The sequence below is a fragment of the Abrus precatorius genome, unplaced genomic scaffold (genome assembly GCF_003935025.1).
Source record: "Abrus precatorius isolate BTA unplaced genomic scaffold, Abrus_2018 Scaffold5, whole genome shotgun sequence".
Classification (NCBI taxonomy): domain Eukaryota; kingdom Viridiplantae; phylum Streptophyta; class Magnoliopsida; order Fabales; family Fabaceae; genus Abrus; species Abrus precatorius.
Window position 1 is genome coordinate 891,418 of NW_020874395.1, and position 15,070 is coordinate 906,487.

At 34.2% G+C, this 15,070-nt stretch overlaps 2 protein-coding genes across 2 annotated transcripts; both read right to left on the reverse strand.

The window, feature by feature from the left end:
• Positions 1-5,341: 5,341 nt before the first annotated feature.
• On the reverse strand, positions 5,342-8,178 carry LOC113867584. The gene is made up of 3 exons (XM_027502977.1): positions 7,954-8,178; positions 6,872-7,364; positions 5,342-5,943 (listed from the first exon to the last, which is right to left on the reverse strand). The coding sequence occupies exons 1-3, from the start codon at positions 8,176-8,178 to the stop codon at positions 5,342-5,344; spliced, it is 1,320 nt and encodes a 439-aa protein (XP_027358778.1).
• A 4,282-nt stretch (positions 8,179-12,460) lies between these two features.
• LOC113867585 (putative disease resistance protein RGA3) lies at positions 12,461-15,070 on the reverse strand. The gene has a single exon (XM_027502978.1). It carries the CDS (start codon positions 15,068-15,070, stop codon positions 12,461-12,463), a length of 2,610 nt encoding a protein of 869 aa, XP_027358779.1.

Here is a 15,070-nt window from a genome sequence, read left to right on the forward strand (position 1 = left end):
CCAACAAATTTCTCTTGCTGGACCACTCTCATAAGGTCAGGTCTGATCTCAAAGTTGTTTGCTTGAATGGGAGGTCGAACAATAGAGGTGGGGTTTCCTCTCGGTCTTGCACGTGCATAATCATCCAAGGTCCTCTGTTCTTCATTGAGATTTTTTGCCATTTTTGCAGAATTCTGTTCTTGTGGGTCTTCTTCTTTTTCTTTTTCTGAAATTTGTCCCTTTTTTTTGTTCTTTTTCTTGAAATTAATAATTGGCTGATCAAGTTCGAGAGATGAATCACTCTTTTTTTATCTTCTCCTTGCCTTGCATCAACCAATTCAGCTGTTGCACTTAGAAATTTCCTGCAAACACTTAAAACACAGCAGAAATTATTAACCCAAACTAGTAAATTCTCATTACAATTGATATTAACAATTAATCCTTGGCAACGACGTCAGAAACTTGATAAACTTTTTGGCAAGTGCACCAAATCGTTGAAGTAACAAAAGATTATCGTCCACAGGGATTAATGTTAAGTACCAACTCACAAGAATAGCACTAATTGGGTCACCAAAAACAGAATATGAACATAATGTAAAATTACTAAGTGCAGAATTGTAAAAATAGAATTGAAAGTGCCAGAATTAATATTTATAAATGAACAGAACTGAAAAACTAAGGCTGGGGAATAAAAATCAAAATAATTACAGAATTTTAAATGTCTTAATTATTAGAAATAGTCTAAAAACAATTAAAAGGCAGGTTGAGTTTTGAATCCTTTATCATTTTCCCTTTGCATACAAATAAATTTATAAGTCAAAATACAACTTCATCTAATGGTCAGATTTTCTAAAATACTCAACCTTAATTCCTCGGTAATTGGTTCTAAAATGAAATTAGTGTCCTAATTCCTTAGTTACAATTAAAGACATTCAACATTAAGAATTAAATCCATTGACCACATCATCACAAATTTCTATTCCTAGATAATTTATAATGAGCAAATTAATCTCAGTCCAAGAAAGCTTACTACTTTCCAGTAATAAACTCATTTTCATCAACCCCATTCACGTAAAACAAGGAAGCATTAAGTTCAGAATTAAGATGTTAGTTCATTGCAAAGGGCAAAAGTATAAGTTAATCCTCACTCAACCCAAAGATATCTAGCTAGACATAATGCAAGTAAATAATATAAAACTGAAATATATTACAAATACTGAATTCATGTTCACAGAAGAGCTTACAGTAGATGGATGAAATGATAAAGTTACTGTTCTATTACATAAACCAGAGAAAATGAGATGAAATCCAAGTTCCCATAAGAATCCTTTACCAAAGATGTAAAGAAAAATACCCTAGCTACCATATTCTATGTAAGCTGTATGTAAAATCTAGGTTTCTGCGCTCTGGAATTGTAAAAGACAGAAAAGTAAAAGATGCTAAGATGCCGCCTTTTCAGAAATTTTTTGCTTTTATATGCTCAGTCAGCATCGTGTCCCCACAATCAGGAATCTGTGTCCCCACAAATGAGTCCTGCAACACTCATCTTTAGCTCTTTATGTCCAATTGCAATTTTTTTCTAATCCCTTCAAAATAAAACTGTCAACCATCAGAATATGAGTGATTCATGAATTTTTCAGCAAATACAACATTCCATTGAATTAGTGACGCATCACCAGACCATCCTAGGATAGGAATGAGTAGGGTATGTGCAGGGTACTCTAGTACTTACATCCGTACCCACGTTTAAAAAAAATATCTTTATCTAGTCGCATGGGTAGTAATTTTAATCTCTATAGCTGCCTTTTATACTCGCATTTATCTAAGAAAAAATATACTTATAAAAAAACATGTCTATATAATTTTACACAAGTAGCATAATAATACAAAAGTTTAATATGTAACTACTGAACAAAATTCAAGCATAGATGGAAAAAAAATATTTAAAAATCATAAGTGTTAAGTGTATTTTAAAACATCAACTTTCTATTTGAAGGAGTTACACCACGTACGTTTTCCATTTGTTATTACCTATGTCAAAACAAGAACTTAAATAAAAGATCTTATTTAACCTAAGTCAATATAATATCACAATTTTAATTGCTAAATTTCTAAACATTTTGTATGTGTCATATATAAATATTTTTTTTTAAATTTAATCTCATATCAACCATGTAATAATTAAATTGTATTAGTCTAGTTAAATGATATGACAAAATTTATTTTTATGGTTTACTTTATTGGTAAATATATTTTTATGTTAATCTTATAATACAAATTTAATTAGATAGATTTTTATATCTTTAAATATACATTCTTTTATTTGAGTAACATAAATATTTATATTAAATTTCTCAACCTTTTATTTTGCATAGAAAAAATTTTGAAAATAAAGAATTATAAATTGAAAATATTACTCAAAAATTCAAAATATAATATTTGTCCATTAAAAAAAAAATTAGCCTATAAAAAAACTTTAAACTGAGTAAAAAATATAAGACATGAAATTACATAAAATAAATAGTAAAATCTTTAAGTGAGTCCTATAATTGCAAACCACCCATGCATTATTTGCTTCTCTTTCATGTTCGTTATAGTTATTAGGCCTTATTAAGTCCATATGACTCACCTCCCCTATTATTTAATGTTCATAGATCATCAAGTAGCGGAGTTGTAGGTTATTGAGAATGTCAGTCCATGCTAGTAGAATCACTATTGGTAGGCCCCCATTGTCTTGGTGGCCTTGATATATATTTTTTCTTTTCTTTTGTTTGGACATTCTGCAACTGGTTAGTAGTTAAACTTTCATTTTGGATAAGTGTTAGATGTTTTAGCGTGGATATTATAATTATGTTAGAGTTTGGTTGGTTTTGGTTGAATTATAAATATATTTGTACAAACTATTATATTTTTGGAATAATGAAAATACAAAGAGAACTATGCTGATATCTTGTCCAATTTGTTGTATTGCTTGGTTAAAGAGGTTTGTTATCTTATGGGGTGGTTTCTAAGTAGGCTTGCGAGGTTAAGTGGTGTTTCCAAGTGACTCAGGCCTGTGGGCTGGTCATGAGCCTTCTTCTTGGTCGTGACAATAAAGTATTAACCTTCATTCCCTCTCATCATGAATTTTTGGGTTAAGACTTATCTCACATAAGTAGCATAATATATATATGCAGATATGAGGCAGAGTGAATATTTAGGTGCCCATACCCCGCACTTATTCCAATTAAAATTTGTGGGTATTTTTTCGTATCCACACTCGTATTTGTTTAACGGGTAAATACTCTACTCATTGAAAATAAATTTTATAAATACATATCGAGTACTTTATTCATTATCCATAAAAATAATAAGCACATTGTGTGTTTTTTTTTTCTCTTTCTTTGTCTCTCTTTCACTTTTTTATTTACTCTACTAATTGAAAATAAATTTTATAAATACATATCGAGTACTTTATCCATTACCTATAAAAATAATGAGCACATTGTGTGTTTTTTTTTCTCTTTCTTTGACTCTCCTTCACTTTTTTATTTTCTCTTCTTCAATGCCCAAACAATTTTAACACCACTACTCAAACATTTCTAACAAATACTGCACAAATATTTCAACACGTACAAATAAAAAATAAAATAAATTCAAAAATCAATATGGAAATGCAAAAGAAGATATAATAAATAACAACCATACACAAACATTTCTAACACCACTACCCCAACATTCCTATATGAATATGAAAATATTTTTAACACATCCACACAAACATTTTTTATAAGAGTCTCAAAAAGAAAAAAAAAAAGATATAATGAATAAAGATACACAAATATTTCTAAAATCACTGTCTAAATATTTATAACAAGAATACACAAACTTTTCACGATGTAGAACTATAAAAACATAAAGACGAAAATAAAAATTTAAAAAAAGATATTATGAATGAACATACACAAGTATTTCTAATACAAATATCCAAATCTTTGAACAACTATTTTTTAAAAAAAGACAGTAACGATAATAAAATTTATATAATCAATAATCTTTCGCAAAGTAAAAATAAGAAGAAAAATAAAAAATATGTAAAAATCAAGAAAAGAATATGAAGAGATTGTGAATTAAACAAGAAAAAAAAAAACAAAAATAGAGAGAGAAAAAATTAGAAAGAAAGGAGAGAGAAGAAAAAAAAAAGATGCGCTTGTTCTCAGGTTGATGGCTGAAAAGTGCTGTCCCCACTTTTTCTTATGATTGCATATTTAGGGGCTTAGAAAACAAAAATATATATCCAAATATTTAAAAATGTAAGCTAAATGGTGACTGGGGCATTGATGTAAATAAAAAATCCAATAAAACTTACGTTATGATATGTTTGTTACTATTTTTCCAGTACGAGTTGCAACTAAAATCGTGTATATTTTATTTTTCTTACAGGAACTACAATTACTCTAATTCTGATATTTGTAGCAGCAGAAACATTAACCCATACTATCCATTTGGCGAATCCTTGAACAGCTCGCAATACATCGTAACATGAAATTATGGGTGCGTTTGTTTCAGATGCGGTTTGCTAAACCCCACCCATATACAATCCTGATATGCTCCAATAAATTGTCCATGGCTGAAGAGCTCATTAGCTTTTTTAAAGTTTGAAAGGATACTATAATTGTGAATATATTGAGCTGAACACTGACGGGTGGTTCTGGCTGTACATCAAGAAGCATGAGAAATTCTCACCTAGTCTTGGATCGATTAATTAGTTTGAAGTAAGTATCTTTAGCTTAGAGAATTGTCTAATAAAAAATTCTTATCGAGTCAAGTGTATGATTTAATAATGAGATTTGTGTGGAGATAAAATGATCATGCTATTTAATGGTGGATATAGTTGTCGTATATTGTGCTGCATTTACTACGAGTTCCATGGAATCTCCTTTTCTTGCCTCTAGGGTCTGTTATAAGTGAGAAAGATTCCACTTATACACGTCCTCACTAGTGTTGGACCTACACGTAAAATCAAAGAACACATACAACTCACAAAGATTCAATTCTTAGAAATTCAATATTATTTTGTTATATAAGAAATTGTGATTACAAAGGATATTTATAGAAGTACTTAGGTACTTCTAACGATTAGTTTGACAATTTTTCTTCTATAATTCTCAACTAACAATTATTAACTTTTTTATTACAAAACATATCCTTTTATTATGTATAATAGTTTCCCCCTTTGGAAAATGCCTTGTCCTGAAGGCATGCGACTAGAAGGTTGCTGCAACAAGGCTTCCTACTTCGCCTCTGGAAATCTAGCTTTCAAATTATATAGTTCTACACAGCAAGCATCTTTTGGGCCTAATTGGTCCCATTGCACTAAAACTTATGTGACTGCCCGGTTAGCTTTCTTCTTCATCCGTCTATCTAGTATGACAATAGGTTGGACTTCAAGGTCTCCATCTTCATTGTAGTTTGGTAAAGGTTGGAATTGAATGTTGTGTCCATGACATTTCTTCAACAGGGAAATGTGAAAAACATAATGTATTTTAGAGCCTTGTGGCAGCTCTAACTTATATGCTACTTGTCCGATTCTTTCCAATACTTTGAAAGGGCTGAAATATCGTGCAACAAGTTTATGGAATGATGTGCTAGGCAAGGAGGTCTGCTTATAGGGCTGTAACTTCAAATAAACTAGATCACCAACTTTGTATTCTTTCTCAGTTCTTTTCTTATTTGCATTCACCTTCATTTTGTCTTGAGCCTGTTGTAAATTCTTCTTTAATAATGTAGAAATCTCGTCCCTGGTCTTAACAATGTAATCAACTGCTTGTATCATTGAGTCACTTACCAATAACGGTGTATTTAATATAGGTGGGTAGCCATACAAGGTTTGAAAAGGAGTAACTTGGGTTGAAGAGTGAAACTTGGTATTATACCAATATTCAGCCAACGCGAGAAACGCTGTCCATTTAGAGAGAATGCTTCCTGTAACACACCGTAGGTAACCTTCAAGTGTCTTATTTAATGCTTCAGATTGGCCATTCGTTTAAGGGTGGAAGGCTGTTGATTTGAGCAGCTGCACGCCATGTATGCTAAATAGGTCCTTCTAGAATGCACTCATGAAAATAGGATCTTTATCTGATATTATCTCTACTAACCAACCGTGTAGTTTGACTACCTTGTCCATGAATGAGTGTGCAACTTTAGGTGCAAACAAGGGATGAACAAAAGATATAAAATGGGCATATTTAGTTAATCTGTCTATGACCACCATAATAATTGTCTTGCCTTTTGATGATTGGAGTCCTCCAATAAAGTCCATTGATATTGATTGCCAAGTCTGGTTAGGGATGGGTAAAGGTTGAAGGAAACCTGCAGGATAGGTGAGCTAGGGCTTGTACCGTTGACATATATAACAGTTCTGGACTCAATCCTTCACTAATTGTTGCATTCCTTTCCACCAGAAAACTTCTCTCAATCTTCTATATGTTTGTGAGCTTCCTAAATGCCCTCCAAGAGCAGAATTATGGTAATAAGCCAAGAGTTTCCGTCTGATCATGATATCTCCCCCAACCATTATTTTGCCGTTTCTTTTGAGTATTTCTGCTGCCACACTAAATTTTTTGTAAGGCTGTTGAGTCACCTCTATTTTATCCCAAATTTTCTGTAATTTCATATCATTCTACCATGTGACTTTGACTTCTTGTAAGATTTCTGATCCAATTTGGAATATAGAGCATAAGCTGCTACCAGTCTCATTCCTTGACAATGTATCTGCTACTATATTTTCTCTGCCCTGCTTATATTCAATAGAGAAATCCAATCCTATTAGCTTCTCCAAACCTCAGTTCTGCGTCAATGTTGTAGGAGGCTGCTCCAAGATATATTTGAGTGCTTTTTGACATGTTTTAACCTTGAAATGATTTCCTAATAGGTAATGCTGCCATTTTTTTTACAGCAAATAAGATAGCACAAAATTCTTTGTCATATGTTGATAATAAACGATACCTCACTCCCATTGCTCTACTAATAAAGGCCACTGGATGTCCTTTCTGGAGAAGAACTACTACTATTCCTTGGCCAGAAGCATCTATTTCAATTGTGAATTCGTCATCAAAATTTGGTAATGCTAGTACAGGAGCCTTAGTGAGTGCCCTTTTTAGCTTTTGAAATGCTTCTTCTACTTCCTTAGTCCACTGAAATGCTGCATCTTTCTTCAGTAGGTTGGTTAATGCTTGTGCAATTTTGCCATAATTCTGAATAAATCTTTTGTAGTAGCCTGAAATCCCTAAAAATCCTCTGAGCTGTTTGACATTGGTAGGAGAAGTCCATGTTATGACAACATCTACTTTAGCAGGATCGAGTGCTACACCTTGTGCTGAAATTATATGTCCTAGGTATTCAACCTGTTGTTGTGCAAATGAACATATTTTTTTTTTCTGTTAAGGACCAACTGATTATCCATTAGAGTCTAAAATGCTATTTGTAAGTGTTGGAGTTGATCATCCCAAGTCTTGGAATAAACCAAGATATCATCGAAGAAGACCAAGATGAATTTTTGCAAATGTGGTCTGAATATGTCATTTATCAAATTCTGGAATGTGGCTAGTGCATTGGTGAGCCCAAATGGAAAGACTACCCATTCATAGTGGCCACTATGAGTTCTAAAAGTTGTATTGTGGATATCAGACTTCTCCATTCTGATTTGATTATAGCCACTCCTCAGGTTTAACTTAGTGAAGTAGGTTGCTCCTGCTAGTTCATCCAATAAATCCTCAATGATTGGAATAGGAAATTTATTTTTCACTGTTAGAGCATTCAATTCCTATAATCAGTGCATAGCCTCCATCCTCCGTCCTTTTTTCTGACTAACACCACTGGAGATGCAAAGACACTGTGGCTTTCTCTGATAAAACCACTTGCAAGCATATTTTACACTATGTCTTCAATAACTATTTTTTGTGAATGTAGATATCAGTATGGCTTGGAGTGTACTGGATTATCTTTTAACAGTGTGATTTTATGATCATATTTCCTTTGAGGAGGTAACTGGTGTGGCTCCTGAAATAATGCCTCATAATGCAACAACAATTCTTTCAATTCTGCTTTTTGTGAAGTTGTGAGGTCCTCCATAGCTCCTGCAGCAATTAGTAAATTGTTGAGGTGAACCATGTCTGAGATGGTCAAAAGCATTGCTCGACAAATGTTGGAACCAATCATGCTTTTCAATGCTGGCTGTAGTCTGTCCTATTGTTCTCTTTCTAATAATACAGTGTCGTCATTATGCTCAAATTGCATTGTATGTTTTGAGCAATTCCATCTAATTTCACCAAGTGTCGTAAGCCATAGCATGCCCAAAATTGCTCCATAGTGTGATCCAGGGAGAACTAAGAACTCACCTATAAACTCATGCCCTTTAAATTTCCAAAGTAATTGTTCACACTTCTTATTGATGAGTAATTGTTTTTCACTGGCTACCATTACTGGAAATTCTTTTATGAATTGAGTTTTGAGTCCTAGAGACTTAACCCATTTATTATTGATAAAGTTATGAGTAGAGCCAGTATCCTTTAAAAAAAGGGACCTCTTGTTTCTTGATCAGGCCTCTCAGTTGTAATGTTTGGCCTCCAGCAATGCCCTTAAGTGCCTGTAGAGAAATGTGGACATCATCCTCATGCAAAAGTTGGTTTCCAATGTGCAAGGCTTCTTCTACTATTGTTGTATCTTCAAGTTCTGCTTGATCATCATTGTCATCTCCTTGTGCAGCAAAGATGACACTTAACTTCCCCCAGACCTTGCATTTCTGTTTATGAAACTTTTCCCATGGTTCACCACAAAATCTACACAGGCCTTTGGAAATTCTCTCATTCATCTCTTTTCTATTTGGAGTAGCACCCGCTGTCTTGGTCTCTTTCTGTGTATTAGAAGCAGCATATGTTGCTGATTGAGATTGTTAGAGATTAGTGACAAGAATGTTTCGTTGGCTCATATTAGAATAACTCCAAGCACAAATTCCCCCTTTTTGAGGTTTCTGAATAGGGACGTTTTGCTGTTGTTAATCTTTTCTCCAATTCTTGCATAATATCATCTTGTAGTCGTGCAATTCGCATGACATCTTGGACAGATTTAGGATTGTGAACATGAACAGATTTCTCTAAAGAAGAATGTAAGCCTCCTAAGAAAAAACTAATTGTCATCTCTTCAAAAACTGTTACTCTAGCTAATAATTCATCAAATCTTTCAAGGTATTTTATCAAAGTTGAATCTTGTCTCAACTTGGATAATTCAGAAAGTAGATCATTGTAATTACCCATGTTAAACCGTGCTCTGACATTAGTCAAGATTGTTTACCAAGATTTGTTCTTGGATGCATTGAGTGCCATGTAATGTCGTTGCCATGTGAAAACCTTTCCATCCATGGATAGAAGAAGAAGTTTCCTTCGCTAGTTCTCTGGTGTATCTTCTAATTCAAAAAATTGTTCCGCCTTGGCGTGCCATTCCCGGTAGTTTGATCCATCAAATGAAGGAAATGGAATGCGAGCACGTTCGAGCACTTTGCATCCTTCGACATTATTCTCGTCTTCAACTTCGAGCTCAGGTTTGTTGCCGGAAGTGGAACCAATTGATGATATTTTTGCAAGAACTTGTTCCAGCATTGTTGACATTGACTCCATCGCCATCTTTATGTTGTGACGTGATTCAGCAAGACGTTATTCCAATCTTTTCTCCAAGACTTGAATGCTTTCTTCAAGATCCTTATTTGTTGTTGAACCTCCCATTATTGTTGCTAGCTAAGTCTGATACCAATTGTTATAAGTAGGAAGGATTCCACTTATACATGTCCTCATTATACTCACTAATGCTAGACCCACACGTAAAATTAAAGAACACACACGTTACTCATAGGAATTCAATTCCTAAAAATTTAATATTATTTTTTCATATAAGAAATTGTGATTATAAAGGATATTTATAGAAGTACTTAGAGACTTGTAACTGTTAGTTTGATAACTAACAACTATTAACTTTTTCATTACAAAACATATCCCTGCAGTTACCGCAGCAGTTCCTGTAAGCTTGTATCGTGCCAATCAAAATTGATGGCTCGGTAGCTATGTAAATATTGCCTGATGAACGGTGCATCCAATGAAGATTAGTGTAACATCCGGGCAAACAGAGGGGAGTTAGGATAAATTTCACTGAAACTAAAAAGTATGTGCAATCTTTCCAACGAAAAATTACATATACTTGATGACAAAGAGCATGCAACAATTTAAATTATTAATTGAACCAAAGTAAAAACCTTGCAACCACATGGCTAAGTTCACCTAACTTCAACAAATAACAAGAACTAAATCTCTGGCCAAAACATCAAAACATTGCAGTTCAGACAGTGAAACATACAACAAAAATAAAATATTACTGGCTTAATTTTGTCCCGCATCATCTTTAGGATTCGATGGGCTTAACAATCCAGCCCATGGTGCCGATAATGAGTGCAGAAAAGTCGCATTGACATAGAAGGTTTACGTTAGTTTAAATATCAAGATCCAAGAAGATTGAAACAGAAAAGTTATTGGTTTAAAAACCAGAATTGCATCTCACTTGGTCGTCACATTTGCATGTGTGGAGCCATCAATTGGTCCCATCATCAACCCCTTCCAAGATCGGAGTACACTCGTTCTATAAATAAACGCAATTAATTAGGATATTAAAAGAAAATAATATTTAAGAATAGAGAAGTTAGAAGCAGGTCCTGAGGGTAGGCTGAGAGTGCGATCGTCAAGGGCCCAGACCTGAAAGGGGCCCAAAATAAAAATTATAATACTTACTTGTAATTTGCAGTTGAAAAAATAAAAAAAATAAAGAAGACTTTTCAATTTCTCACACAATCACACTTTGCTTGTTAAAAACATAATTACTTCTTTGACTTCTCCAGGCCTTTTAACAGTGTGTATGCAATTCTGTATTTTATCATAATAAAAAAGACAAAACCCACCATTGTTGCAGGTAGTTCTTTCCTCCTCACTTTTCTTTTTCTTTTTTCTTTCTTCCTCCCTGTTCCTCAATCCTTATTCGACAAATGTTAAAAAAACCGTTTACCTAAAAAATTGATTTTGTTATTTATTATGTACAGATAACCCACTTACCCACATTTGTTACAAAGACATCTTTGCTTTTCTTTTTAGTGGGAAAAGTAAGGAAGCTAAAAGAGCTATTATGCAATTCAAACCCAGTTAAGCGTTTCGCGTTTGAAAGGTGATTAATTCGCTATTTATATAAATGCTTTAGTAGGAATATTTATATTATGAATAAGGAGCGCCATTTTTATTTTTCTTTTGGTTTATTAATTATGTTCCATCTCCTGACTCTTGTTACAGCTGTGTTTTATTGCAGAATTTGTGCTGGTTGCAATGCCATGATTGAATGTGTAATATTTGTGAGTTTAGAATTTGTGCTGGTTGCAATGCCATGATTGAATGTGTAATATTTGTGAGTTTCCTGGAGCTGTTTGGCATCCAAAACTAGCGACTGCTGTAATTAGGAATAATCATCACATTAATTAGGAGATTTGATTTACTATAATCCTTTGCATTGTGGTTTCAGGTTATGCCTTTATGAAATATAGTATATTATCTATTATATGTAGCATATTGCATACGAATTATAATTATAGTCTGCAAGTTTACAATATGTTGTTATGCCTTTGATTATCATCTTGTTCCCTAATTGATTATCATAATTATATTTTCAGATTCCTAGGAACTGGATTATGCTTGTGGAATTTGCATATGTGAAAGCAAATATTTAAGTTGATTTCTTCTACCAGATGCTATTGTTCTTTTTCTCTTGTTTTATGATTGTATTGTCTTATTTATCTTTTATATGTAATGTTACCTAAAAAGCATTTATCTGGAAGTGAAAAAAGAAAAAAAAAAGAAAACATACTGAAGAGTTAAAAAAATTAATTGAATGGATTTTTTTTTGTAATTTTATAAGAAAAAAATTCTATTTACTTAAAAAACATATTATTTTAATAGAATTATGCTTTTATTTTGTTGTATTATGTCATATAATTTTTTTTAAATAGGCTCCAATTTAATATTTTGCCTAGTGCTAAAAAAAAGTCAGGAACAGGCCTGGTTAGAAGTTTCTGAATTGAAAACTCACAACTTTGATTTCTATAGTAGATGTTAACTATACTAGATGCTATCACTCAGGTTTTGATTTCTACTCACATGGAAAATCATTATTCAAAGCAACCACATCAGATGTAACCCAAAAAGTTTTTGGAAGCAACAAAATCTTCAATCCCTCTGAAAATACAGAGCCAATGAAGTATATAAGATCAGGTAATCCATATATCCATGCATCAAAACATATCTAAGTAATCCAAATACCTAAAATGTTGCGATTAGGGTGAAAATGAAAATTTAAAATATAAATACATAGTAAGGACTTTGAAGAAACTTTTAAGCATGGAGTTAAAGAGGAAATTACCTCAATGCCAAAGCCATTGCGGAAGCTGAAGCGAGGACACTGTTGATCCTCGTTGTATGTAGCTGCCGATACAAACATTGGGGATGTGAGCAAGTCTCAACTCTTCTCTTCTCCATCTGTCGCTTAAGATTGGGCACCCGATTACTACGAGATTTTGTAGTGATTTGAGGTTAAGAATTCCTTCAGATGGTGAAGTCAGAAACACGCAACTCCACAGCTCAAGACGGACGAGTGATGAGAGACCCCAAATCCAGTCTGGCAAACTTGTGCCGGAAAATCCAGTTATTGCTAGGATTTTGATTGAGCGATGCGGCTGTAGGCCTTGTAAAATTATCTCATCATTATGTACAGCTTCTTCATCTTCGTTCCCTTGGTAAAATTCTGACCACCATAATCGCAACTCTTGCAAATGTGCTTTCGCAACAAGTACCTTTGCGTTGTCAACATCTCGAGCACATTGGCGCAGAAAATTCAACCTTGTGATATATAGTTTTCTGAGGTTGATTAGACCACTCAGTGCTCTTAGCCTGCTAACGCTGTCGGTAGGGCCCATTGCAAATGGCATTAGAGTATGGAGACTTGATAACTCCCCCACACCCTGCGGCATACATTCTAGGCGAATTGGGTAACCAAGGATTGAAAAGTGCCGGAGATTTATCAGTTTATTGACATCTGATGGTAGTTCTTTCACCTTGGGGCATCGAATGAGCCACAGAGTTTGCAAGTTAGGTAAGCCAGTAATCTCCGATGGGAGCTTCTGCAGCCAGGGAAAATTTGAAAGTTGAAGGTATCTCAGATGCTTCAACTCTTTGATACTTTCTGGAATTTCTTCAATGTCCAAATTAAAAAGCTTTAGTGTACGTAAGCACTTTAGGTTTAAAACATAACCAAAAGCTGACGAGCCTGAATAAATTTCAGTGTAATATTCAGTGCAAAGAAGAGTCCTTATTTTAACTCCTTTTGTCAAAGAAGATGATACATTACTAGCAAAAATTGAGGGAAAATGACATGACAGACGGCGGGTTCTCTGTTTTATGTCAGCTTCTTTTCCTTCTCTGAGAACAGCATATTCATTTCCAGCTACCAAATGTGCTAAGTCATGCATAAGATCGTGCATTTTGCACCATATTTCTCCGAAGACATCCCTTTCGACATCTTGAAAGAAAGATTTTGACATCAAATCCATGAAGTACTCATGTCCAACATCTTCTTCACATCTAGTGTCATCTGAGAGTTGAATAAATCCCTCCGCCATCCACAACCAAATGAGTTGAGATTCTTCAAACCGATAACCTTTTGGAAACAAAGAACAATATGCCACACAATGTTTTAAACAAGAGGGAAGATAATCATAGCTCAACTTAAGAACTGCTAAGGTTTTGTCCTCCTTTTGTTCAATTTTTGGAAACTCAACATCTCTGATATGTCGCCAATAATTATACTCGCACTTTCGAGAGAACAAGAGACTACCAACACTTCTTATGGCAAGGGGAACTCCTCCACATTTTTTAACAATGACCTTTCCAATGTCTACCAATTCTGAATCACGAGGCTCTGTTCCCTCATCAAATGCCATTTGACAGAATAGCTTCCAAGATCTTTCAAAGTCTAAACCTTCCAATACAACGTGTTGATATGCGCTCATTATGTTTGCCACTCTTTTATTACGTGTGGTGACAATTATCTTACTACCATGTCCTCCTTCCATCAATAAGCGTTTCAATTGAATCCACAATTCACGATCTTCACTCCACACGTCATCCAACACTAGTAAATATTTCTTCCCTCGAATTTTGTCTCTTAATTTTTGTTGCGCCTCCTCGATCCCAACAATATTTTCGGCTTGCCCAAGAATATTTTGTGCTCGCCCACCATTATTTTTGTTTTCTTTTTGACAGGCTTGCCTAACAATATTTTGAGCTATTTTACATATGTCAAATTCATGGGAGACCCATACCCACATTGTGAGATCAAACTTTCGTTGGACCTCCTCATCATTGTACACTAACTGAGCAAGCGCAGTCTTACCTAATCCTCCAATCCCAACTACGGAAATCACAGAAACATTATCGGTTACATTGGCATCAAATAAATAGCCTTTAAGACGATTCTTTTCTTCCTCTCTCCCTATGATTTCATCTTCCCTCACAAAAGAGAAGGTTTGCCTTTGCCTATATGCATCTGGATTCTCAACAGCGTAATTATGCAGTTGAAGCTGCTGCCTAGTATTTGCAACATCATCGAGCCTCTTCCTGATTTCTTTCATTCTGTGACCCATTTTGAAAGCATAGGCAATTTGATTCTGTTTGGAGAAGAAAGTTTTCAACTTTCTTATCATCTTACTTCCTCTCATCAGTTTCCTTCTCAAAGCTTCAGTAGAGAAATCATCTAACAAGTCATCTGCATCAAAAAGTATATCTTTGAGGTCCTCCACCCAAGTCCTAACTTGATGTTGATTGGCCTTTGCCTCTGCATCCTTGAGCACTGCTGTTATTGAAGAGACTATGCTCTCAATTTTTTGTTTATCATCTCTGAGGTTACATATGATTCCGAGCTCTTTCACAGCGAGAGAGCTCAACCCTCCAATAACTTTTTCAGCTATGAAATCCAT

What these genes read in the sequence shown, in the direction of transcription:
- LOC113867584 (XM_027502977.1), bottom strand. Translation starts at nt 8,178, where the DNA reads ATGATTGGTTCCAACATTTGTCGAGCAATGCTTTTGACCATCTCAGAC. An exon ending in CACTGTTAAAAGATAATCCA is followed by an intron (nt 7,365 to 7,953) that starts GTACACTCCAAG and finishes GCACAACAACAG; the next exon opens with GTTGAATACCTAGGACATAT. An exon ending in TATTAGGAAATCATTTCAAG is followed by an intron (nt 5,944 to 6,871) that starts GTTAAAACATGT and finishes GGTGTGTTACAG; the next exon opens with GAAGCATTCTCTCTAAATGG.
- LOC113867585 (XM_027502978.1), bottom strand. Translation starts at nt 15,070, where the DNA reads ATGGATTTCATAGCTGAAAAAGTTATTGGAGGGTTGAGCTCTCTCGCT.